General features: G+C 50.1%; 1 protein-coding gene across 2 annotated transcripts in view; it reads left to right on the forward strand.

The window, feature by feature from the left end:
* The window catches only part of CACNA1D (calcium voltage-gated channel subunit alpha1 D), a 317329-nt gene that overhangs the window by 213605 nt on the left and 77188 nt on the right, over nt 1–26536 (forward strand). The window contains exons 10-16 of one of the 2 annotated variants that reach the window (XM_027121103.1): nt 14188–14275; nt 14564–14623; nt 15591–15617; nt 19567–19727; nt 20684–20909; nt 21040–21247; nt 23771–23891. In XM_027121103.1, the coding sequence (XP_026976904.1) occupies nt 14188–14275; nt 14564–14623; nt 15591–15617; nt 19567–19727; nt 20684–20909; nt 21040–21247; nt 23771–23891 (891 nt within the window). The remainder of the gene's footprint in view (nt 1–14187; nt 14276–14563; nt 14624–15590; nt 15618–19566; nt 19728–20683; nt 20910–21039; nt 21248–23770; nt 23892–26536) is intronic. The other variant, XM_027121102.1, reaches the window with a different exon arrangement.

Raw genomic sequence — 26536 nt, forward strand, 5'->3', positions numbered from 1 at the left:
CTTTGTTCCCAAGCTGCGGTGTTGACGCTGCCCTGCAGAGGACCACCAGCCCCCTGCCCTGCTCTCCTAAGCCCAGCCCGTCACCTGTTATGTGTAAACGGGCAAAGGTCTTGTCCTTTCTCTGGAGCAGAGCACCTTGCTCAGCCAGCGTAGGTGTGTCCTGTAGGGGCTGAGCAGGGCCCTCTTTTGTAGGTGGATGTCCTTTTGTCTCCTCGTTGCTCCACCTCTAGAAACAGACAGGCGTCTACCTTAGCAGAGCCAACATCTGTTGTGCTAGATGTTTCTATGGCCCGTGATTTGAGGAGTAGGGGTTTTTGCTGGACTTGAGCCATTGTCTCCCAGTCATCCTGAGGGTCCACTCTTGTGTCCTAGCCCGTTTCCTGTGTCCTGCCACTGCCTGTAAGGGAACGTCTAATGGCAAAATCAGTGCCTCTACCTTTGGAGACCTTGCTGTGGTACCTTAGTGTGAGACAGAGGGGAGAAACTGGCATCTTAACCCAGGGCCTGCTGTCCACTGTGGGAGCCCAGAAGGACACGGGGGTGCGGGCTGTGGGGGAAGCAGGGAAGGCCCCGCGGAGAGGCCGTGTCCCTGCTGCGCTCTGAGGGATGAGCAGCCTTTGGCTATGGAAGGTTGGCGGGGGAGTGCTTTTTAGGCTGAGGAAATGGCATAAGCAAGGTGCAGAGGTCCACATGTTCAAAACCCTTAAGTGCATTGCTTAGTAGAGTAATCAAGGAAAGAAATAAAGCCCCCTTAAAAGTTGCAGAGCCTCAGAATTCACTGTGCAACTGGTGCTCCAATGCCCAGAAAGCTACGCCGTGTCTCAGGGACGTCAGCATCGTGGCTTCTGCTCTGCGCGGTGATGTCCTGTGAACGTGCAGGACCAGCTCGGTGCTTGGTCCAGAAAGGCACCTCCTTCCAGTGCCCCCTGGCTTTTCATCGGCTCCTTTGCCAGGTTCTGGGGTGTCCTGTGGAGCGAGGCTTACAGTATTTCCCCAGTTGTCAGAGTCCCAGAGCCTTGACGGATGATGGTTGGAAATGAAGACGTAAATCCCAGGCTGTGGGAACCATGTTGAGGTTTAACTGATTTGAGAAGAGACCCCAAGCCTCCTCCCAAGGAGCACCTTCCCTGCAGCCCAGACCTTCTGGAGGAGCAGTGCTGTCAGGGTTTCCCTGGGGCCTCCCGTGGCCGCCAACTGTTTCCTCTTGCCACAGCCAGAAACACAGGGGAGAATGGCTCACCTCGGCCCACGTGGTCCTCCTCGCCAGCGAACAGTGGCTGACTTACCACCTGCACACACCAGGTCTGGTCTCTGTTACCTGTTGGCAGGCAGTGAAGTGTGGGCATTGCCACTGTCCTCCCCGAGTGTGTGAGACTCACCCCCGACCCCAGCCCTGCCCTGCATTCTCTCTGGAAAACGGGTGGGGCACTCGCTCGGGCTCCTGACTGTGTCCACACTGTCTCAGGATGCTAACGCCATCGACTGTCCTTTTCAGTTGGGTCATGGATGCGTTGGGACAGTTTCTTCCCAGACTTTCAGGAATTAACTGACAGTGTGAGAAGAAGCCTCCCTGATGGCCGAGGCTCAGCCTAGACAAAGGGGACTCTTGGAAGCCATTAATAACAGCAGGTGTCTTAAGCCCAACGAAGGCAGGGGCGGGGCCGGGAGGCACGTTGATGTCCCTTCTGTGGAGTTGGCTGCAACTGAGTTTGGTGACTTGGAATTTGGACTGGAGTATTAGGCACGTCACCGAACATCTCTGAGCCCCAGTTTCCTTGCCTGCAGGAAGGGGCAAAAGCTATTTGCCCACAGAGTTGTCATGAGGATTAAATGTTCGATACCTGGTGAGAGTCGCCATAGATATCACAGTACTTGCTGCTGCTGTTGTCATTAAACTCCAAGAAAACTTGACCTAAGCAGAATTCTTTTTGGAGAAGTACTAGATCTCTACTCGGCCTGAGGATGAGGACCCCTTTTCGGATCATCCCTGTACTTTCATATTGAAGAACTATAAGGTTCTCAAGTGTTGATGGAAAACAAATCTGTTGACTCGGTCACTCTCGAGATATGGTAGCACAGCCTTCTGGCCTTTGAAGTCCATTTCTAGTTTGGTGATGCTTGGTGTCAGAGAACAGATGTCAAATCAGGTGCTTGGAGAGGCACTCACGTTATCTTTTCTCTCTGATCTACTGTCTGCATCTGCGGTACCCAACTCTGGCTGTATTGGGTTGGCCAAAAGGTTCATTCGTTTTTTTCTGTAAGATGGCTCTGGTAGCACTTAGTTGTCTTCAACTTCATTCAAAACCATTTTGTTAGACTGTATGTGACAGCTGTCATATCAGTGTGCATTTAAAAAAAGACATCAAAATTGGTGAATTTTTGTGTAGCCATTTTACTATTGAAGATGGAAGAGAAGGGCAACATTTTCGGCATATTATGCTTTATTATTTCAAGAAAGGTAAAAATGCAACCGAAATGCAAAAAAAAGATTTGTGCAGTGTATGGAGAAGGCGCTGTGACCGATCGAACGTGTCAAAAGTGGTCTGTGAAGTTTCACGCTGGAGATTTCCTGCTAGACGATGCTCCACGGTCAGGTAGACCATGAAGTTGAAGTTGGTAGTGATCAAATCGAGACGTTAATTGAGAACGATCAATGTTGTACCACGCGGGAGGTAGCCAACATACTCGAAATATCCGAATCAAACGTTGAAAATCGTTTGCACCAGCTGGTATGTTAATTGCTCTGATGTTTGGGTTCCACATAAGTTAAATGAAAAAAGGCTTCTTGACCGTATTTCCACATGCGATTCTCTACTTAAACGTAATGAAAACGTTCTGTTTTTAAAACAAATTGTGATGGGCAACGAAAAGTGGGTACTGTACAATAATGTGGAACAGAAGAGATCATGGGGCAGGGGAAATGAACCACCACCAACCACACCAAAGGCCGGTCTTCATCCAAAGAAGGCGATGTTGTGTATATGGTGGGATTGGAAGGGAGTCCTCTGTTATGAGCCCTTTCTGGAAAACCAAACGGTTAATTCCAACAAGTACTGCTCCGAATTAGACCAACTGAAAGCAGCACTTGATGAAAAACGTCCAGAATTAATCAACATAAAACGCATAATCTTCCATCAGGATGACGCGAGACTGCATGTTTCTTTGATGACCAGGCAAAAACTGTTACAGCTTGGCTGGGAAGTTCTGATTCATCTGCTGTATTCACCGGACATTGCACCTTCGGATTTCCGTTCATTTAGGTCTTTACAAAATTCTCTTAATGGATAAATTTCCAGTTCCCTGGAAGACTGTTAAAAGGCACCTGGAACAGTTTTTTGCTCAAAAAGATAAAAAGTTTTGGGAAGATGGAATTATGAAGTTGCCTGAAAAATGGCAGAAGGTAGTGGAACAAAAGGCTGAATACATTGTTCAATCAAGTTCTTGGTGAAAATGAAAAATGTGTCTTTTATTTTTACTTAAAAACCAAAGGCACTTTTTGGCCAACCCGATACGTGACAGTCACCTGGGGAGTGAGGACGCATCCTGGTGCCGTGCCCCACCCCACACTGATTCACTGGTCTGTGGTGGCAGCCACGCATGGCTCCCTGGAGGTTCCAGTGTGACACCAGGGTTGGGGACTCCTGAATGCCAGCACGCTGAATATCACACTTGGAAGAAGACAGAAGGAGAGACATTCCTTCCTTTATGCCTGTCTGGTAGCTACGGTGACAGGTAGCTCTGGCTTTGTGCGTCCACAGATTACGTACAACGCCATTTCCCTAAATTTCCTGATGGAAAGCTGGTGTTACACAGTTAACTGAATGGACAAGATTCCCTTGGAAGTTAGTTCCTCAGCTTTTGGGAAATTTTCAAGGATAATTTATTTAACTTTTTGCTGAGCTTCAAGTTTCTTAAGAGGCTCTGCCGAATCTCAAAGTGATGTTTTTAGACGTATGCAGCTGCTTCTGAGTTAACAATGGAGTTTTGCTGGGACCATTAAAATCTGAAAGCCTGAAATTCTATTTTAAACTCTTCTCATTGTCAGCGATTAGTTTTTTTAAAAAGTCGCATTAAAAATAATGTAATCCTTTTCAAGGAAGCTCATTCTAAAATTCTGGCCAGAAAAGCAAGGCATTTTACTGTGGGAACTGTGAACGATCAATAATCCCTGTAAGTGGGAGTATTTGATGCCCAAAGAAAGAGAGGGGAGGAGACCTGAAACTCCAACTCTGACCACTGGGGAGAGCCTCTGTCTTCTGTTCATCAGATCAGCTGTCCTGGAGGCTGTGAGCATTGTTGCTGCCCGCCTCGCACGGGGAAGCCGCCCCCTCAGTGTACAAGGTTGTCATAGCTGGCACCCCCCTGCTGCACATGCCACCTTGATGCCTTTGACTGCAATGTTTGATTTGCGGGGTGGGCAGAAAACCAGAGATGCCGTAGCTGTTTGCAAGCACAAGGCGTGGGAATTTATTGGTCCTGTTTGAAAGGTTGTGTCTTCAAATTTTGATTTATGAAACTGCTTTCAGCACAGTCAGACCACCTCAGGTGCAAGTTCAAAATGGGAAACATTCAAGTAAAAGGTGTAAAGCAAACAGCAGCAGTTAGAGCTGCATATGGTAAACATGCATCCAGGACAGCCGCCCTCTCTGGAGAGGGCCCAGTGCTGGAGTTACGGGAGACACCCGCTCCCCTGGGCGGTACTGGGAGCCGTCGTCTGCCCGGGGCTGGCCTCACAGGAGCTGGTGGGAGCCGGACTTGGGGATGGTTGCCCCACCATGATAAGGAAGGCGGGCACTCCAGCCAGGTTTGTGGAGTCCCGACTCAGGGTGGTGTTTGTTTTTAATATACTTTGATTACATAAGCAATGTTTGCCCACTGTAAGGAATTCATATAATATCAAAGTTTAGAAAATAAGACCATTCTCTCATCCCTCTTCTTAGAGGGAAGCAGGTGTGGCAACGGGGGCCTGTTCTTTCCGACCTCATCTGTGCACGCGAGAACCTGCATTTGCACAGACAGCACGCTCACTGGTCCCCACCGTTAGATCGCCCAGCACAGATGGTCCTGTAACTTGCCCCTTTCACTGAACCGTGTGCCGTAGACATCTTTCTGTGTTTTTTTGGACAACATTTTGGCTATTTTCAATAAGTGGCAGTTTAAATCTGCCGCAGTGGACCGGGTAGTCTATAGGGCACGTGGAGGCTACAGCAGTTGTCAGAGTTGGAGTTTTATGCTTGTTTGTGTGATTGTCTGGTTGCTCTCTTCCTCTGCCACGACACTGGGAGCTCCGTGGGGGCAGGAATGGGGTCTGCTTCTATTCTGCACGGGGTGGCTGGCCCCTGGCACAGTCTTTGTCACACGTACAAGCTCGCAGTGGTTACTCGTTGAATGAAATAGCACCAGATAATCTCTGTCACAGGCTTCCTCTGTGCCAGACACTGCTCTAAAGGCAGTGGGTACGTGAGTCTGTTACTCCTCACACAGCTCTGAGACCAGAACTTGACAGAGGAGGAAGACGAGTAAGCAGCCTCCCAGGGCCGCATGCCTGCTAAGTGGCAGAGCTGGGATTCCAGCCAAGGTTTTGCCACAGTCTGCCTGTTCGCCGCCGCTCATCCCCCCAAATGCAGCAGTTGTGCGACCACCCGTGCCCTTCGTCCCATGGGAGCGATTACCAGGAAGGGTTTTGCTGGGGCCCAGAGGAGGCCCGTTTCAGAAATGGACGTGTTATGCCGAGCGGTACCACTTCCCGTTCCCACCAGCCGTGCGTGCAAGTTTCCCCCACGCCCTTGCCCACCCGCCATTCCTTTCGCTGCCCTTGCACTGCCCAGGGGCGTGTGGCCTCTACACCAGAGTGGCCGTTGTATCACAGAGCTGCGTGGGGCTGGAGACCCTAGAATCATTTTCTTGTGACCCACTGGCCACAGGGGAGTTGTCATGGTTGACTACGCCCCGCCCATGCTTGTATCGCTGTATTTCACCATATTTACAGTTCGCCTCTTAGAACCACTCTGTGAAGTGCAGGTCCAACTGTTATTAGCCTGTTACAAGTGAAGAAACTAAGGTTTCACCTTCGTACCACCATCAGGTACCACGTCCCCAGTCGTTCAGCCAGTAAGTGGCAGGGCTGGGATTAGACCTGGTCTGTCCAGGTCCAGAGACCACCACTTGAACCCCTAGTGTCCTGCCTCATATAGTGATGCTGGCTGGACTCACAGAGCCAGTCGGCACCCAAGACTCCTGCTGAAGTGCCCTCTCCCTAACGCCCTTCTTACAGGGGAAGCCAGACCTTGGGAACCTTTGTCCAGAGTGGGTTAGTTGGTTGTTTATTTAGGACAGGTTTTCGAAGACCGGCGTTATGTATACTAGCTACAGAAGGTGCACGTCCGCTCTCCCCGTCAGACCCTGAACTATGGGTTTCTCCGTGCAAGGGGGGTAGTTTCGGGGTTTGTGTATCAGAGCCCGTGGATGGGACCACCTCTGGCGTCCTCGGGCCTGCTGGCATCGCTGTTGCTGCTCTCTACTGAAGCATAATGGAATTGCCTGTGTTCCACCCAAGGGGTCACATTGGCTGACCTGCTAAAGGAGGATAAGAAGAAAAGGAGGTTTTGCGGCTTTCGCCAACGCAGGGCTAAAGATCACGGTAAAATGCTGAGATTGAACTTTCTCTTTGGGAGGCTCTTCTCCCCAGACTTCTGACGCCTCTTCCTTACACGCGGGCATGGTATGAGGTGCATGTGCTGTGTGCTGTGTTTGTAAGATGCCTGTGTTTTCATTTGATTTCTTTGAAACTTGGCCGTGTTGTTTTCCTCTTGTCTTTCCCCCAGACGTGTGACTTAGCCAACATAGCATTGCAGTTTCCTCTGTTTGAACTGTACCTTTTAAAGAAGCAGCTGAACCAACTCAGAAAATTTATTTAATTCCGCACGAATATTCTTAGACTGGAAGACAGACTTTTTAAACACTTTCCCCCAAATGATGCTTTTTAATCTAAACTGTTTGGAAATTCCAGTGGTGTTATTTGATTGATTTTTTTCTTTTCCAGGTTACATGTTTCACATGGCCTCTGGGTCTTCCAATCTCTGGCTGGTTTGCCCAGGACCAGGCTAAAGCTAGTAGTGTCAGTTTCGAGAATGAAGTTAAAAGCAGACTTCTAGGATGCTATGATTTGGGGGCCCTTGCCTTTACAAGCGGGAATGGGGAAAGGGCTTATGTAGGAAACAGCTGAGTATCTATCTGTGCTCTAGACTAATGCTTAACATAGCCCCTCATCAGAAGCCCTGGGGTTGGCGTCAGGACCATCCCCATGCAGGGCAGTTACGCAAACAGCTGGTGTCCTGCCCTGCCTGCCCGAGCCACTCCTGTGGTCCCACAGCAGCACAAGGCTTTGCCTGTGCACTCCTGGTTAGTGTCACCGAGGTCAGCCCTGGCCAGACGACTTCGGAGGAGTCTGTGTGAGAAAATTCAGACTTAGGGACACAAAGCCAGCCGCCGGGAGAGCAGAGGGTTCACGTTGCCCTGTTTGCTGAAGCGTGGTCTCAGCCACTCGTGGGAATGCCGAGCGCAGCGGTGATGGGAACTGGACTTGAACAAGTCCTGGATGGGCCGAATGAAGGTTGTATTAGATTCCTACTCTCTTCAGAAGGCCCGGAAGTGGGAAGGGACACTGAGTGTGAGATGTGAGCTCTGCGTCACTCTGAGAGCATGTGGTGGCCCCGAGAGGAGGAACTTGCCTGGGACTGGGAGCAGGTCTGGGGGCAGAGACAGAGCTGACTCTCGCGGCTTTAGTGCCCGCAGAGGTTCGTGAAGAAGCTTGGTGCGGCTCTGAAGGCCGCCGCAGGAAAAATGGGCTTCAGCTAAGCAGGAAATATGGTGATGGCCACGAGAAATAAGTTTTCAAAGACTGACGCCTACCAGCTCCGGTGGGTCGTCACGAGCAGATGAGTGGTTCCCGTCCTAGGGGAGCAGACACCCCTCCTTGGGCACGTAGATGCCCACCGTCCTTAGCGGGGGCTTGGGCCTCGTGGCTTTTCAAGGATTCTTGAGGCTTCTGGGTGAGCCTTGAGGTCTGCAGGAAGAGGAAGCAGCCTAATGTTCTCAGGAAACTTTCTGTATTTTGTTGGGGTCGGGGGGTCTTTTATTGACTGAGCTACCTAGGAACCCTAAAGAAGGCCCCTGACATTACCGGCGGTGCTAGTGCGGTTGGAGCCCTTGTCGGGATGCTGTGTTCCCCATGTCACTGGTCATACAGAAACAGTTACTATCAGGGCATGATTCTTGCTTTACACAGAAACCTTGGTCTGGCCTTGACCCACATTCTCCAGCACGAGTCTGGCTTCTTTACAGCAACGAGAGTCCGTTAGCCTGTGACGGCTGAGCGTGTTACCACTAGCAAGCACAGGCAGATTCCTCCAGGGGATGTCGTGGCACTGCCCGTGCTTGTCATGAAAATAAGATAAAAACACGAGATCTTGGCTTTGGAGCCCCTGTCCCCAAGGAGGGCAGCCATGATCCTGCCACTGCTCAGCTGTCTAACCTCACCGCCACCCCCTGCCTTTGAAAGGAAAGAGTGAGAAGCTTTAGGCTGCTGGGGCGTGGAGAGAAGTGCTAGAAGAGACCCGTGAGAGTGCAAGAAAGCCTGTCCCGTGGAGAACAGGGGAGCGAGGGTCCTAGAGGCCCAGGACATGTGTGAGCGAGGCTGTCCCAAGAGGAGGCTGGCGAGCTCCAGGCTCACTTGGCAAGGGTCCCCGTGGTTCCTGGCCCCGTGGCTGGCAGAGGTCTCTCGGGGACTGCTCCCTCCTGTGCTGTTCCACTCTCCAGGGCGCTCTGCCCGGAGGTGACTTGGACCCAGTTCTCATGCGCCAACTGCTGGCCTCCTGGCCACCCTCCTGAGGGGTGGGCAGCAGCTTCCCAGTAATGCTCGTGTCTTGCTCTCCTTGCTGAGCTGTGGGGGAATGCAAGGGAAACCCCCTTGGTGCTGGGAGTGAAATCAGACAGCCTGTGGGTGTTTCCTCTTCACAGCAGTTCTGTCAGGTCAGAGGTAAATTGGTCTTAGAGGTGCAGTTGCCCAACAGCTCATTTATAGATTTGGTAACTAAGCCCCGGGAGAAAGGGGACTTGTCCCCGTACCACCGATGGCAGAGACCAAGCTTCTCTGACTTCTGTCCTAGAGGCTTTGGGCTCAGTAGCCTCCGTCACTCAAGGAGGTTAGTCTGAGATTTTGCTGTGCCTGTTAGTAGTGAAGATAATTTGGGGGCTGCCTATTTGGACCCACACAGAGGCTCATTCAGACCCCTGAGCGTGCGTACCCATGCACGTGTGCATGCGTGTATTTGTGTGTTGACTTCCCTCTGAATTCACAAACCAGGCAGATATAGTTGAGAATTACGTCATCCTTCAGAGAGAAGGTAGATAGAGGAATGTTGACACGTTGGTGAGGATGGTGTTGTGCTAGCCTGAGAAACAGCGTGTTTCCCTGGTTCATTTTGTGTGGCATTACCCATGATGGCGTCCAGGCCCTACAATTAGATCCTAAAGAGAATTAGTGTGACCCGCTATCCACAGAGAGTGCTCCTAGCGGGGGCCAAGCCCAGGCTGCCTGGGTGGCCCTGGCAACTCTCACTTGCAGTCCAGGGTGTGCTGGGCTCCTGGCTGGCTGGCACCATCCCCTCGCCGACAGCAGCACCTCTGGGCCCCTTCTCAGCGCACACACACTCAAAGCCTGAGGGTCTGCCCTGGAGCTCTCCCCAGAGATCCCAGTACCTGGAATCAACTGCAAAGCGTAGGCCCTGAGCTACCCCAGATTTTCCGCAGGCAGATTGCAGGGCAAGTCAGCATCCTGGCACGGGCGACAGGCTTGTTCTAGTGCCTGGTTTCAGCTGGAGTCATTGAAAAGTGTTTTCAAATTCATGTTTTAAAAATGAAAATTTCCTCAACAAAGCTCTAAAGTTTCCTGAAACGTGTAAAGGAAAAGGACTAATAGCCTCTCTGCATGCAGATGGCCCCGGCTTCTTCTGCAGGAGGGTCTGGTGCCTGTAGGTCTGAGGGGGTCTCTCTGTTGCAGCCCTAATTAGGCCTAGCCGCTGGTCAGCAGTGAATGCTGACTCCCTGCTCAAGGCGACAGAGAGGTCACCCTGAATGGGGCAGATCTGATGCTGCGGCAGCCGGTTAGGGAGAGGGGCACATGTTCTGATCATTCGTCCTTGGGTTTACTTACTTGGGCTTTTATAATTCTTTCTGTTTGCATTTTTATGAAGTCCCAGTAGTCCCCGTGCCACCTGCATTTTTGTACTCCCCACATTTGCTGGGCTGATCTCCTGGAAGTGGTCTGGCTAATTAGGACCAGACAGCAAGGCTGGTGGGTAACACGCTTGCCTGGTTTTTGGAACTTTTTGATTTATGGAGTTTTAAGTATATCCCCATACACATACCAACATGTACCAATACTGAAACATACACCAGTATATTTAAGGATGTACCAGAGCCACACGGGTGGTGTGGCACAGTGGCAGGGACTCAGGAGAGCTTTCTCCTCACACATCTGAGCTGCGTGTCCCAAGGCAAGTGGGTCAGTTCTCTCATCTGTGAAATCACAGCGTTTGTTCATGTCATCTCAGAAGCCCCTTCCAGTTCTAACAGTCTGTGATTCTCCTGTCTTGATTTTTTAAAACGTAGATGGGATCCTATTGGGGCTAAGTGAAGTGAAATCCATATCAATTTATGAACATTACAAAAATGAATGCCTGGTGCCAGTGAAGGGTGAAATGTTTTAATGTACAAACAAGCTCCTTGGTTATGCCCACTGGGCCCTGTGTCTTCTATATGTCTGGAAAAGGAAACACTCCTTTGGCTGCAGGGAGAGGCTGGAGTGGACGGGAAGGGTGCCAGGGCCCCCGGCCAGAGCCTGGCTCCTCGGCCTGGGGGGAGGGACTGGATCCAGATCCATTTCCAGGACCAAATGAGGTCACCACGTTCTGGAGTGGTCACTGCTCTCTTCCCCCAGCTGCCCCTTCTTCTCCTCCTCCTGAGCCCTAGGGACGTGACTCTGGAACAGATTTATTTATTAGGGACCTATGGCTCTGTAGGTGTCAAACAGTGATGCCAGAACAGTTGCTTTCCATACAACAGGCTAAATGAGAAGTAACTCAGTTTAAGACAGAAAAGATACAAACCACGGGTGTTGGCCGAGGCTGGTTCAGAAGTGCGGAAGGCTGTTCAAAAGAGAATCCTCTGTGCAGTAGTAGAAGTGGGCAGGGCGAAGTGACACTGGATTTGGACCAACTAGGGAGTGTCGCCTTGCTTCCAGGGAGCTCCAGGAAAGCTTTTCTGAGATGATGGATTCATCATATATGGGCCTCACTGATGGCCCAACACTGCAGACCCACTCTGTATCTCACCTCTTACAGTTCTGCCAGCAGCCCTGTGAGGTTAAGTACTCCCCAGTTTACAGATGAGAAAATGAAGCCTTGGAGATGTTCGGTCACAAGTGTGGGGTGAAACTTAGACCTGGCCAACCTGAGAGCCCACCTTAACCACTGTCCCATCCCACCTGAAGGATGGAGCCCGCTTGGCAAGCAGGAGGGTTCTCTCCAGCAGTGCAGCCTCAGTTTCTGCTTGGGGAGTTCAGTTTTATTTCGTAGCTCCCCACCCCCACCCCTAGTCCAGGGAGCAGCTTGTACATTTCATTCACTAGTAGTTGGCACAGAGCCAGAAATGCAAAATGATGTCCCTCCCCGTCCCCTGCCCCCCTTCCCCTAGGCAGGGTGGTGTAATTTATCTGTTTGGATCGGATCATTTGAGAAACAAGCTTTAGGGATGAAATGCAGCAACTCTATTGATGTCATCATGGGAGTAAAAAGCCACAAAGCTTTCGCCCGTTCAGGAGAAGTTTGCTCTTTCGGAAATAGTGACTGAAGTTACGGTATGATTAACAGTGGTTAATAGTAGAACCATGAAGTGGCAAACTGTTAGAGATGGAAGTGACCCTCAGGAGTCTAGAGGTAGCGTCCCCACTTTACAGGCAGGACACTGAAGCCTGAAGAGAGGTGGGACTGCCCGGGGCAGAGCCAGGACCTAACTGAGGCCGAGGGCCCTCACCCACCCGCCCCACCCCCGCCCCATGCTGCTCTCAACTTCCGTCCTCTCAGTGGTGGCACTAAGCACCAAGAAAAACATTCCACAAAGACGACTCATGCTCACGTTTGTAAGGGTCTCCCACCATGCTTTTCTTTGTGCGGTTCCTGAAGATAAGGGTGACCTGTAGGAGGAACCTCTGACAATGAACTTGGCTGACTCAGGATTTTTTGCTCTTTCTGCTGAAGTCAGAGCATGGAACAGTAATGCAGGAGTGAATTGCATGAGCAGCCTCCTGTGTGTGTGTGTGTTTCTATCTCTCCATGGAGCTTTTTGTTAAAGGTTTTCCTGTGATTGGATTGTGGGCTTTTTTTCTTGCGGGCGGGCGGTGTTTTTGTCTGTTTTTTGCATGGAATGGTGAAAGAGTGGATCAAAGTTTGTAGCTGGTTTCTTTCGACCTAACTAAGGAAGAAAAAGGTTATTCTGTGAGAATACCAGCTGTGTTATATGGGTCTGTAATGATCCTTTTGTCTTCACTTTTGAAACCTTTGCCTAAATGTGCCTGGAGGTAGCTATTGAGCCCCACCCCTCGCAAGCAGGCTCAGTTCCCTGGGTGCTCACAGAAGGGAAGGGGTCTTCTTCAGTGCCTCAGAAAAGATGTTTCTCAGCTCTCTGGGCCCTTCGAGTCAGGTCTGCGTCCATCCCTGCCATTCACACCCTGTCTTCCCGCTGAGCAGGGTCCGCAGGCGTGCACTGCACAGACAGAGCTCGCTTGTCCCGCACCTTCACCCTGCGTGCCTGAGCTGGTCTCAGACTCCGCCCCACAGCACTCCAGGCACCACTGCCGGGTTTTACAGCTGAAACCAAGGCGTCCTTCCTAAGAGGAACCATATGGGCAGAGCTTGCAGGGGGAAAGGGTTTCCTGTTGGCACCGTTAGGTCTATAAGAACCATAAGGTCACTGCAGTTCAAAGTTATGCATCAAGGAATAGAAGAAGTGCATGGGTTCGGGTGATTCTCCTGTGTTTCAACCTTTGACCACCTCTCCTAACCCCAGAGCAGAATTTGTCGTTACCGTGCTTGGTCAGACCCCTGCGGTAGCTCTTGTCACAGTAGATTGAAGTCCACCGGGGGGCTGCCTCTCCCATGGGCCCTCCAGGGCAGGTGCAGAGCCCAGTCCCTCTCTGCGTCCCGCATCTCCTTTGCTGCCTGGTCTCCAGCACACGTCCGTGATGTTTCTAGGGTTGAATCAAGTGGAGGAGAAAAAACACCCATGTGCCAGATGGTGGCTCTGGGTGGGTCCCAGGGCCACCTGACACTAGCAGGTGCATTTCAACATTTCTTCCACTTCTGCTCAGGATCGTGCTATGGGGGAGGGAGATGTGCCCAGAGACCCTGGTAGCACTGGGACCACAGGCAGCTTTGCCTTCTGGTCGCTGGTTGAGAGAAAACCTTCTTCTCCCCATAAGGCTACTTCTTGGTGCTCTAGTGCCGGTGTCTTTGGTCGGCACCTTCTGCATCTTGGCTTCACAAGCTGGGCAGAAGAACATCAGATAGATTAATGGAAAATGAGTCAAATTCTTAATTTTTTAGAGAGATTTTATGCTTGGTACCTTCATGCACCCCTCCCTCTGTAATACCTCCTCTCCTTCAGTATATTTAAAATAAGAATTTGTGAAATATTAGGTTTGTTTACAGATTTTCTAGAGTGCTTCTTGTTGGGACAAGAAAAGATGTAGCTGTAACTGAGATGTTTTGATGGTCTCTCAGCGCAAACCTGGAAATCAGAAGAATAAGCTGGCTCCAGGCACAGCGGCAGGATTCAGTTTGGTCCCCAGGCTTCTTCTCTTGGGAAGTTGGATGGACAGGATCTCTTCCTGTCGGGGGACTTTGTGGGAAGTCCTCGGCAGATCACGGAAATGAGGGCTCCCCGCTGTGGAGGCGCCTGGCTTCTTGGCATTTCCTTTTGCCAGTCAAACCCCTGAGGACCCTTCATCACCCTCCTCGCCCTCTTGCCAGATTCCCCAAGGGTCAGCCTGGAGGCAGAGATCGCATCTGTCCCGTCCCCGGGCGCACAGTGCATCCGTGGTACCACTTAAAGCGTTTCTTCTCCCCACAGCCAGCATGCCGACCAGTGAGACGGAGTCTGTGAACACGGAGAACGTGAGTGGGGAAGGCGAGAACCAAGGCTGCTGTGGGAGCCTCTGGTGAGTGGGGTGGGAGGGGGGGTGCCCTGAACTCTCAGCTCCTCCTGGCTTCTTAGAGAAGCAGATATGAGGAAGACACCCAGATTTCAGGGGAGCCCTGGAGCCGTGGCCTCAGGTGCAAGAGGGGTGGGGCGGGCTCACCCTGGACCCCTTGGTCCTCCCCCTAGCCCAGATGCCCCAGACCCCCAGCATTTCACCTGCCTCTTCCCTCAGAGCGGTCTGTCCCACTGGGGTGGAACTTGCCGCGGGCTGAGCCAGGTAACCCAGCAATTCCCCTGTGTCTACTAGGTGCTGGTGGAGAAGAAGAGGCACCACCAAGGCCGGGCCCTCTGGGTGTCGGCGGTGGGGGTAAAAGGCCTGATTCTCTGAGCCTGGTGCTGGCGTCAGTGCTTTGAAGGGCTTGTATGGCAGAATAGAATGTGCTACGTGTTTAAGTTTCCTTCACTCACGGGGTCTCCCAACCTCATGTGTAGTGGCTGGATGACAAGACCCCGCCCTCCTCGGCTCACGCACTTTGTCTGGAGCCCTGCACCGCCCTCTCCCAGCCGTGGAGGATGCCGTCACTCTAACACCCACTGGCTTTTTTCTAGACGAGCTGGGCTGCAGCAGCGGGTGCACCAGCAGCGTGCGGCGTGCAGAGCATCGCCTGCTTTGGGGGAGGCCCGTGCGGTTTTGTCTGCTTTCTGCTGGTGTCCTTTGGGTCTTATGTCTGTTGAGTACAGGCGTCATTTTTAGGAGAATCTGATCTCCTTGGCAGAGGTTCATAAAAATGATGTGTTCGGAGCAGGAAACTCAACCGTTTATGGAGTAGATTTGCCTCCTCTCTCTTGCTCTGCCCTCCTACGATAGCATGAAGTAGGCGGGGAATGGGTCTGCCTTGCCACTTTACAGATGCGCACACTGAAGCTCCAGCAGGTGCGCTGCTTGCCCAGGCTCCCGCAGTGAGTGACGAGCAGAGCTAGGACTCCGAGCCCAGGGCTCCTTTTGCTGTAGTAGCAGCAGCATGTGCTGCTGTTGAGATGCGAGGCTGAGCTGTGGGCAGGAGAGGGCCTGCTGGCTGCAGTGTGAGGAGTTTGGGTGAGGGGAGAAGAACCCCTGGCATCACCACCCGTGCCAGGGCTGCTCAGGCAGCTAAGAGTCTTCTCTTGCTTGGCCCCCTGCTCGGCGCTCACCCCAGCTGGCCCGCCGCGGGAGCCGGGGGTGCTGGATCCAGGCTTCCGTGCATGGCTTTTATGATATCTCTGCTGAAATGTGGGGGGAGCGTAGCCTCAAGACTTCCTAACAGGAATCATATTCTTTTTTGTCTTTCTTTCAGTCAAGCCATCTCAAAGTCCAAGCTCAGGTCAGTATCTTCTTTCTGTACTTAAGCCTGGGTGGGTTTTTTATGTGCAGACTTCCGAATTTTACATAGAGTTGCTCTAGACTTGGTGTTTCACTCTGTGGGTGCTAACATTCATGTAGAAGATCAATCTGCCCAGTAAACAGGAAGTACCTGCCTCGGAGAACAGTGTAGTAGGTGCCAAAGATCTCTCCCTCCAAAACAGACAGACCAATAAGATGCAGCAATGAGCAACGTTGTGCCTACTCATCAACCCTTTACATCCCCTCCCAGCGTCCTTTGTCTAAGAGAGATACTTCCTGTCCCTTCTCTGCTTAAGGCTTTTCCATGGAAGGAAGTTCAGGAGGTCTTCTGAGTTGCTCGTAATGTTCTCTTTCTTGCTCTGGGTGCAGGTTACACAGTCTGTTGGTAAAAACTCATTGAACTGTATACCAATGGTTTGATACTTTTCCATATAAGTATTATTTTTCAGTTAGAAATAGTGTTTTACCACTATATACAAAACTTAACTTGAAATGGAATAGAACTACATGTAAACCTTAAAACTGTAAATATTCTAGGGCTTCCCTGGTGGCGCAGTGGTTGAGAGTCTGCCTGCCGATGCAGGGGACACGGGTTCGTGCCCCGGTCCAGGAAGATCCCACATGCCGCAGAGCGGCTGGGCTTGTGAGCCATGGCCGCTGAGCCTGCGCGTCCGGAGCCTGTGCTCCGCAACGGGAGAGGCCACAACAGTGAGAGGCCCGCGTACCACAAAAAACAAACAAACAAACAAAAAACTGTAAATCTTCTAGAAGAAAACATAGGAGAAAATCTTAGTGACCCTGGCTTAGGCAAAAGTTTCTTGGGTACGACACCCAAAGCACTGGCCGTAACAGGAAAAACTGGTAAATTGGACTTCATCAAAATTAAAACTACTGCTCTTTGAAAGAAAAAGATCAGCTGTAGACTGGAAGAGAAAATATTTGCAAAACATAATTGATAAAGGACTAGTACCCAGTATATATAAAGAATAATGTCAGTAATAGGAAAACAACCCAATAAAAAGCAGACAATAGATTTTTAATAGGCATGTAGCCAAAGAAGAGATACAGATGGCAAGTAAGCACATGAAATGACCATTGGTCATTAGGAAAATGAGAATTAAAATCACAGTGAGATGCCATGACACATCTATAGAATGGATCAAATTTAAAACTCTGGCAATCCCACGTTTGACAGGGATGCAGATCAATGAAAATTCTTATCATTGCTCCATGTCACGTGACACAGCCATTTTAAAAGCAAGTTGGCGGTTTCTGATAAAGTCAAACATATATTTACCATATGACCCAGCAACCCCACTTCTCAGGTGTTTATATAAGAGAAATGAAGATAGGTCTCTACACAGAAAAAATTTTTTCATGAATGTTTATATTCATAAGCATTATATATGTATAATTTATAAATATAGCATTTACATGTTTATTTAAAATTGCCAAACGCTGTAAATAACTCGCATGTCCATCAAATGGTAAAGGGCAGACACATTATAATTCACCCCTATGATGGACTAAAACTCAGCAACAAGAAAGGAAGAAACTACTGAGAGGGCTCCCCTGGTGGCGCAGTGGTTGAGAGTCCGCCTGCCGATGCAGGGGACACGGGTTCGTGCCCCGGTCCGGGAAGATCCCACATGCCGCGGAGCGGCTGGGCCCGTGAGCCATGGCCGCTGAGCCTGCGCGTCCGGAGCCTGTGCTCCACAGGGGGAGAGGCCACAATGGTGAGAGGCCCGTGTACCGCAAAAATAAATAAATAACTACTGAGAGATCAACAACACAAATGAATCACAAATGAATTTTTACTAAGTGAAGGAAGCCAGTCTTAAAAGGCTATATATTGTATGATGCTGTTCATAGGATTCCAGATGACGCAAAATAATAGAGAAAGAGAACGAATCAGTGGTTTCTGGGGCTGGGGTGAGCAGAGTGGATTTACTGCAATGTGCCATGAAGGAACTTTATTGAGTGATGGAAATATTCTATATCTAGATTGTGGTGACAAACTGTAGAACTGAATAGAGTAAATTTTACCATACGTGAATTAGATCTCAGTAAACCTGACTTAAAAAAAAAGGGACTTCCCTGGCGGTCCAGCAGTTAAGACTCCGCACTCCCCAATGCAGGGGACACAGGTTCAATCCCTGGTCAGGGAACTAAGATCCCACATGCTGTGGGGCGCGGCCAAAAAAAAAAAAGAGAGAAAAAAAATTAAAAGCCCTTTCATGGACTTCCTGTTGCCAGAGGGCATTTAAATTCCTTCATAATTTGGCCCCCAGCTCACCAAAACATGGTCTCGTGTTTTGACAGCCTTCCCAGACTCTGCACTTTGTTATTCTGGACTGCTTTCAAGCCATCAAATGTACCACACACTCCCGTTCTTCCCGTCCAAGTCTCTCTGGGGGAGCTGAGAGGAGTGCCCTGCCCTCTCCCCCCGGCTAACTCTTACTCAGCTATCGAGAGCCAGCCCAGACCTCAGCTTTTTGAAGAAGCCTTCCCGACTCTTCCAAAGATCCCTTGCAGCTCCCTTCTCTTTGCTCCTGCACCCAGTACCCTGGGTGTAACACTTGGTGTGGATTTATAATTACCTGCCACAGCCCGGTATACTGTTCAAGGGCAGGGGCCATGGACCATGCCTTCACCTCCACGTGCCTAGTGCAGGGTTTGTGGGGATGAGACGGTCCCCGAGATTTGGGAGACATCTGTGACTTGTCACTGCAGCGTGAATAGACCCACCAAGGCTGGATCTTGTTCAGGCCACCTTATGTGTACTGAATTACGCATCACAGGAGAAACCCAGTCTTGTGGAGACAGTTTTTAGTGTCCTCAGTGGACTTCTTCTATGCTGGTTATCATATTTCCAGCTGCCATTACCATCAGAAACCACATAGCAAAAGCAGTAACCAGATGCACCTTGCTTGTTCCAGGTCTTGCCAAAGAGCTGGCACAACTCCTTCTTTGGCCCCTGGGTTACAGTGTTCTTAGCAGATCGGTGCGGCTGAGTCGGCCAGGGCTACAGCCCTGGACACAGCCTGGAGATTCTTCTGACTCAAGCACCTAAAGGAAGCGCCCACCACCCCCCATCGTTGAGCACAGGCTGGACAGAGCTGACACTGCCACTCGGCCTGCCTTCCCTGGGACCCCCTTCACCAAGCCATCCTGTGGCAGGGAACGTTTCCTATAGGAAGACGGGCTAAGGGAAAGAATACTTTCTCTAATTACGTACTGCAGCTGCGAATTGGTAGAGGACACGCTACTTGTCTTTTTGGCTCAGCTCATTCTATTTGTATGGAAACATGATTCAATATTAGCTTTTCTCCTGAAGGTGTATTTTGAGCATCCCTAGTTAGAAAGGGCACCTGATGACTCAGGAGTACTCAACGTCGACAGCTCTCTCCGGCTCCAGAGGAACCTCCAGATTTAAGAAAGGACTGAAAGTTTCCCTAAAAGGAAAACTCGGGTTTGGGAGCACTTTGCTGCCTGGTAAATTCCACATGATGACTGAGGTGCTGCGAGAGATGTGTATGATAAGCTGGTCTCTCTGCCCTGAGAGCTCGGACAGATCCACGTGCCTCGAGGTGGGCACGTGAACTGCATATGTGTACGAACTCATGATTCTGTGAATATCTAGATTTCCTAACTGGTTTGAGGACTGCATAGGACAGATTATGGGGTTATCTAAAGCCATAGGAAGGAAACTGATAGCATGATCAAGTCAAGACTGTGCTTTTAAAAGTTGCATTTTAAAACCAAAGTAATTTGTCTTACGAGGTCTGGTCATTTCTATGCCATTTGTTCTCATCTTTCCTCCCTGCACCCTGACCCCAGCTGGGACCTCCAGAGTGCAGTTACTCCTCAGTGATGTTGATCAGGTGCTGCATCTGTCATCCAGGGAGTGACGTTTGCTTCTCTTTCAGCCGACGCTGGCGCCGCTGGAACCGCTTCAGTCGCAGAAGGTGTAGGGCTGCCGTGAAGTCTGTCACGTTTTACTGGCTGGTTATTGTCCTGGTGTTTCTCAACACCTTAACCATTTCCTCTGAGCACTACAACCAGCCTGACTGGTTGACACAGATTCAAGGTATAAGCAGAAGCCGTTCTCGTTCTGTTCCGAATAGGGGATCCCTGAGGCTGTCTGACTGCAGTCTAGTCTTTTCTGATGGACATAGGGTAGCATCCAGGACCATTTCCAGGGAGCAGTAGCTTGGAAGGCGGCAGAACCAAGCACAGGGCGCACCTGGAGAGGGGGTGCGGTCTGTGCCATGTGGTGCGTGAAGCACCTCGAAGCTGATAACTCCAGAGCAGCTCGTTGTCTTAACCCTGTGACAACCTGGGCTCAAGGAATCAGGCAGCTGGAAGGGACCTCATCATCCCTTCTCCCCATCTCCACTGGAAGCTTTATCTTCCTCTGTAGTTTTCTTGGCAAGCGGTGGCTGTTCACCTACCTCCATTGCCCCAGCAGGGTGGTACGGGAGCTCATCCCATTCTGAGTTCGACAGTTATGAGCCATTGTGAAGCCCTGCCTGACATCAACTCAAATCTGTTTCTGTCTGACTCTCCAGCCTGCTGGGCGGCATTTTCTGAAGTGACCCTGATAGGCAACTGCTTCTTAGATCATGGCGCTGTAAGGAAGATCTGACAGATTTTTTTTTTGTTACTGATTGAAACAAACAAACAAAAACCACGTGATGACCTAAATGCAGAATTGTAGGCTTTTAGGCCTCGAAAGTAGCAGAGATTATGTGGTAAACTGCCCCTCCCCACTTTACAGTCAGTGAAACTGAGGCCCAGAGAAACCGAGGAACTTCTCCAAGGGGCACACGTCTGGGTAGTAGCCAGAAGTAGGACCAGAGCCTGACAGACGAGCAGACCATAAGCGTTCTTGCCGCATTTCTGTAACTGGGGCAAGAGCAAAGACAAGGGCAGAGGTTCTTGGGGCACTTCTGGCAGTGGCTGGTGAGAGGGAGGCGGGGAGGGAGAGGTCAGAGCCACTCCCATGATGAGATCCCGAGGACATGTGCCCCTTTGTCTTTCTAGATATCGCTAACAAAGTCCTCCTGGCTCTGTTCACCTGCGAGATGCTTGTAAAGATGTACAGCTTGGGTCTCCAGGCATATTTCGTCTCTCTTTTCAATCGGTTTGATTGCTTCGTGGTGTGTGGAGGAATTACGGAAACGATCTTGGTGGAACTGGAAATCATGTCTCCTCTGGGCATCTCTGTGTTTCGCTGTGTGCGGCTCCTGAGAATTTTCAAAGTGACCAGGTGAGGACGTGCGCATCTCACTGCAAGTGTTTTCTGAACGTGGGTGGTGGTCAGCCCTGTCCCCGCTTGGGGGACCTTCTGCTCCATCCCAGGTGGCGCTCTGGGCTCACCCCCTTGTCTTGACTTGCAGGCACTGGACCTCCCTGAGCAACTTGGTGGCATCCTTGTTAAACTCCATGAAGTCCATCGCTTCGCTGCTGCTGCTGCTTTTTCTCTTCATCATCATCTTTTCCTTGCTGGGGATGCAGCTGTTCGGCGGCAAGTTTAATTTTGACGAGACTCAAACCAAGCGGAGCACCTTCGATAATTTCCCTCAAGCGCTTCTAACGGTGTTCCAGGTGGGTCCCCCGCCATCCTTTCCCTGGGGCTGCACCTTAGGGGATGCCTTCTCATCTGTCCACGAATCAATAAGACAAAACACTCCATTGTTATTGTATTAGTGACCTCTGCCCTAATAACACTCTGATTCATTTTGTGCCATTTAAGTCATTTGTTTTGCATCTCACTCCCAACCTACGTGCTGTGATTTCACGTTTTTGTGAGACCACTAGTTGTATTCCGAAATAATGAACCAAAAATTTGTGTTTGATTGTATGAGGTGTCTGAGGTTCCTGTGACATAGGCTCTAAAATCCTCTTCTTGTCCTTTGCTAATTTTTGGCGGCAGGCAAGTTTTGTAATCCTGGTTATAATGGATTTATGCAGAGAAGTGACTTCTAAAGCCCTGATGCCTTGGTGTATAGTCAGAGGAATCAGGGTGATTAAAGAGTTGTGACAGCTTTCTGGCCCTTTGTTGTCCTCCCTCGTGTGATGTAATGAGGACACACAGACTCAGGATGTCTCTGCTGTTGGGGCCTTTGCAGGCATCAGGCTGAGAAGGGAGCAGCAGTGTCAGAGGTTCACAGGTGGCCCTGCACGCAGAGGCCCAGCCTCTCCACCCCACCTGGCTGTAAGCTGAGGTGTCCCAAACCCCCACCTTGTGTATTGTGAGCTGAAGCCCTTCCTTAGAGCCTGGCAGGTAGATTTAAAAGACCCATCTGGGGCTTCCCTGGTGGCGCAGTGGTTGAGAGTCCGCCTGCCGATGTGGGGGACGTGGGTTTGTGCCCCTGTCCGGGAGGATCCCACATGCCACGGAGCGGCTGGGCCCGTGAGCCATGGCCGCTGAGCCTGCGTGTCTGGAGCCTGTGCTCCACAACGGAAGAGGCCACAGCAGTGACAGGCCCGCGTACCGCAAAAAAAAAAAAAAAAAAAAAAAGACCCATCTGCCTGGGAATTCCCTGGCGGTCCAGTGGTTAGGACTCCGTGCTTCCACTTCAGGGAACGTGGGTTCCATCCCTGGCCAGGAAACTAAGATCCCACAAGCCACGCAGCGCCCTTGTTGCCCTCATCTGTCCTTGTTGCTTTTCACATGTGATGCCAGCAGCGAGTCCTGCGGGAGAGGGGGGAAGGCCTGGCGGGAGGGGCAGTGGACACGGACGTCCCACGGTGGTTCCTCCAGTGCTCAGCTCTGTGACCTTGGAAAGTCACTATTTTCTGAAAAATGAGAACCTAGGGAATGATCTCTAAGGTTCTTTCCTACTTGGACGTTTCGAATTGAATGGAATTACTGTCACTGTTCTAGACCTGGCCTATAGCAATAACGTATAATATAACTCAGTTTTAATTTTTGGCTACTGATGAGTCTTTTTTTTTTTTTTTTTTTGGTACTTTCAGAGAAGCCTGCATGGTGGCAGTGGTTTTTGTAGTACGTGTGCACGGCACAGAATTCAAATGTTAAAAAAGCATATAAAGTGACAAGTCTCCCTCCCAGCCAGCCACCGATTTCCCGTTGTCGGAGGCAACCACCGTTAAGCAGATTCTTCGGTGCTCTCCCAGTATACTTTCTCAGATGTAAATAAACATAGCTACCTGCCTATCCACCTACAGATGGTAGCTCATCCTACGTGCTTTTTTTCATCTTTCCTTTTAACAACTAACGTGTCCTTAAGAACCTTCTTTACTGGTCCGTAAAAAGCTGCCGCCTCCTTCTCAATGCTGCTCTGTTTTGTGGTGTGGGTTCATGGGTCCAGTCCCCTGCTGATGCATATTCCACTGTGTCTCGTCTTGGCCGAGTGGATGACCTTGAAGATACACCATGGGGCATGTGTGTGACAGTAGGTCTGTAGGATAAATTCCCCCAAGTGGAATTGCTGGTTTAAAGGGTGTGTGTCCATTTTTAACGTTGACACCCTTGCCCAAGTATTGTCTTCGAGGCTGTGGTAGTTCATCTTCCGGTGATGGGGTGTGGGGACCGCCCATTGCCTAACTCCCTTTTACCATAGTGAGTGTTCAGACGTTTTGATTACTGCCCGTCTGGTAGATGGAAATGGTATCTCATTGTAGTTTTAATTGATATTACTGTTGTCAGGAGTGATGTTGAATGTCTTCTCAGGTGGGCAGGAGCCAGTTATAGTTCCTTTTCTGTGAATTGCTTCGCCTTGTCAAACCATTTGCCAAATTTCTATTTGGTTGTACGGCCCGTTTTCTCTGGGTAGGTATATATGTGTTTAAATGCACAAAGGTCCTGGAGAGACACACCGACAGCATGCTCCTGGGGAGCGGACCGAATGGGCTGGGGTGTCGTCAAAGGGTACACAAGCCTTACATGGAATGCTATTTTATTTTCACCAGAAGAGTTAACTCATGTATTTATGTGATTAAGCATAACACTTAAAAAACTATAGGATAACAGATGCGTTTGTTCAGTGCAAACTGAACTGTGAAAGGCAGGTTACACCAGACACGGGCAGCCCCCAGGAGCTCTGGGAGAACCGTGGGAACCGTGAGTCCACCTGCCCGCTGATCCCAGTTTTGGCTTCTTAGATTCTGACAGGTGAAGACTGGAACGCTGTGATGTATGATGGCATTATGGCATACGGGGGCCCGTCGTCTTCGGGAATGATTGTCTGCATCTACTTCATCATCCTCTTCATTTGTGGTAACTGTATCCTTCAGCCTTCAGGCTGACCCGGGCCGCCTTGTTGTCCCTGTCGTGTTTGCTGTCTTCCTCTCTGAGTTTCCCTGTGGCGATGGTGGTAGCCGTGGTGGTGGGGAGGTGAGTGCCCTCACCTCACTCTTGTGCCCTCCTTCGCTGTTGCTAGGGCAGCACAGGAGAAGCAGAGTCTCAGCTAGGCTTTGAGGAATGAGAGCAGCCATGGGAGGGAGCCTGAGACGGCACGTGGGCTGCACCAGTGGCCAGCCACTTGGCATGACGTCCCATCTCCTGTACAGGTCCCAAGGCGTGACTTAGGACAAAGCCCTGTTGCTCCCCGTGCCGTCACCCTTGAGGGTGTAGGGAGGAAAAATGTCCCTCTAGCTTCCAGGTTCTTTTGGCTGGCTTGTAATCAAATTGAGGTAAGACAGATTAAGAGGAGGAAAACAAATTTAATTTCATACAGCATCCCTTGAGCTGTGTCTTCTCTGGCTTGTTAGTGAATTTTCTTCAGGGTGGAAACCCCAGTGCAAACCTATGGGGACAATGCTTTGTTCTTCAGTGTATTATGTGGAAGTCCCTCTTTCAACACAGAGAAATGCTAGGAGTCTCTCATGCAGCTCCAACAGCCCTGCTGCAGGGAACCACCCTGCTCCCCCTGCCCGGCTGTCTGCATATGCCTCTTACTGCCTGTGGGTCCTGCTGGAGTTTGGGGTGGCATTTCTCCATCTTCCCAACTAGATGAGAAGCTTCTTGAGTCAGCGATCTCCTTTTGTATTCGCATGTCTCGTGGCTTACACCACAGGGTCATGCACACACAGCCCTTGGTCCGTGTTTGTTAAGTGAATGATCAGTATTTTCTTTTTCTGCTCTTCTCGTGATTAATTCTTTAGGCCACAGCCGTATACTGGCCCTAATCTGCAGAGAAGTATTCCCTGGCCACTTTCCAGTTAGACATTGTGTTTTCTTTGTAGTACATGTGTCACTCTCTGAAATCCTTAAGTAGTTTATGTTCTGTCCCCCCCAGCTAGAATAGATGCCACTTGGGAGCTTGGACTCCAGTCTGTCCTGTTTCCTCCCATGTCCCCAGCACCCGGAACGGTGCCTGGCACATCAGAGGTGCTTGACAGATGTTTTCAAATAGATTCCACAGCACACCATTGTTTAGGAGGGTCTGGTGGGTAATGCTTCTAAAAACAGATAATGGGTATTTGCTCTTGGAAACCACCTGTTACAAACTTGTAAGATTTTCCTGTGGTTTATTACTCTGCGTTTTCTTTCTACTACCTAAAAGAATCTAGTGTCATTGTAAGACTAGAGATGCAGTATTTCTTCGTTGCAATCATCAGTAGGGATTCTCAGTGCAGTTATTCCCAGCACTAATTGTTTTCTGAGCCGTGATTACCCCACGTCTGTCAGAGGAGAGCTCGTGTTGCCAAGCCATCGCCAAGCCCAGGACAAACTGCTTCCCCAGGCTCATTGCTGCTCTGTTAAAAAATAATCCTACTGTATCAAAGGTGTTTTGAAAGCCTTCATAGAATCCACTCACATTTCTATCCTCTTTAAAGACTTGAATAGGTCGAGCATGACATCCCCTGGAAGGCTGCTCATTACCAGCGCCTTGTTAGGTTATGTTTGTGGACATGTTCAGCAACGTGCCTGGGAGTTCAGATGGCAGAGGGTGTGTGGGGCCATGCTGTGCCTCTCCTGTCTTGGGGTCCCTGGGCTCCCGTTGTCCCGCACGCAGGTGGCGGTACGTCAGCTAGAGGGAAGCATCAGTCAGAGAAGGGAGTCGTTTTGACCTATTTATTGCCCTCTGATCCCTGTGCTTCTCCAAAATGTACTTAACTGCTAACAAGTAAGAAACAGGCATCGTCTGATTTGGGAACGTTATTCAGGATATTTTTTTCAGTCATTCAAGGAAACCACACATAGAACATTATAGTAAGAGCCAAAAACCTGGTAACTTGTTCAGTCACCTAACTTTCTACTATTTGCAAAAATGAAATTCAACCACAATAGTCTAAGATACAGCCACCGGGGGACAATGCAGAGGAGTGGTCCAGCGCCATCGGGCAATAAGGCAGGCGTGCTGGAGTCAGTCAGTGTTTGTGAAATGAATGAATGAACGAGGTATTCACAGACTCGGAAGCCCATTTCAAATAAGAAAGGCTCCGGCTGCCTTGTGCGACGGGATCATCATTTGAATAATGTGTAGCCTTTGCAGGGTCTTATTTGGAAAGGACACCCCAGACAGATATGTTGTGGGTGTGAGTGTTTTAAAAGAAAGAAAACAAAATGCATAAAGCGAAATGCAAAATGCATAAAAACGACACGCTTATGTTATAGATTGTTTTATGCAATGTGTGTCATAGCCATAGACCCCTAGATGTATAGACACATGTGCACAAGCACATACGTGCACACGCATGAAGGGAAATGTTGGCGTTTGTAGGTTTTCATGGGTTTTGGTGAATCTTAATTTTGTTTTTGGCCAGCTTATCTTCTACAGGTTCTAGTTCTTTTTGAAAAACAATGGGACTCTGGTCTCCTAGCTTTACCAAGTGAACATAGCACTAGGGGACAGTTACCTGTCACCAGCCTCCTGAACACGGGGGCGTTTCATTGCCATTATTGACCGTGTGTAGCTGCATTTA

Source organism: Aethalodelphis obliquidens, unplaced genomic scaffold (assembly GCF_003676395.1).
Source record: "Aethalodelphis obliquidens isolate GAN/ISIS:26980383/991018 unplaced genomic scaffold, ASM367639v1 scaffold22, whole genome shotgun sequence".
NCBI classification, from domain to species: Eukaryota; Metazoa; Chordata; class Mammalia; order Artiodactyla; family Delphinidae; genus Aethalodelphis; species Aethalodelphis obliquidens.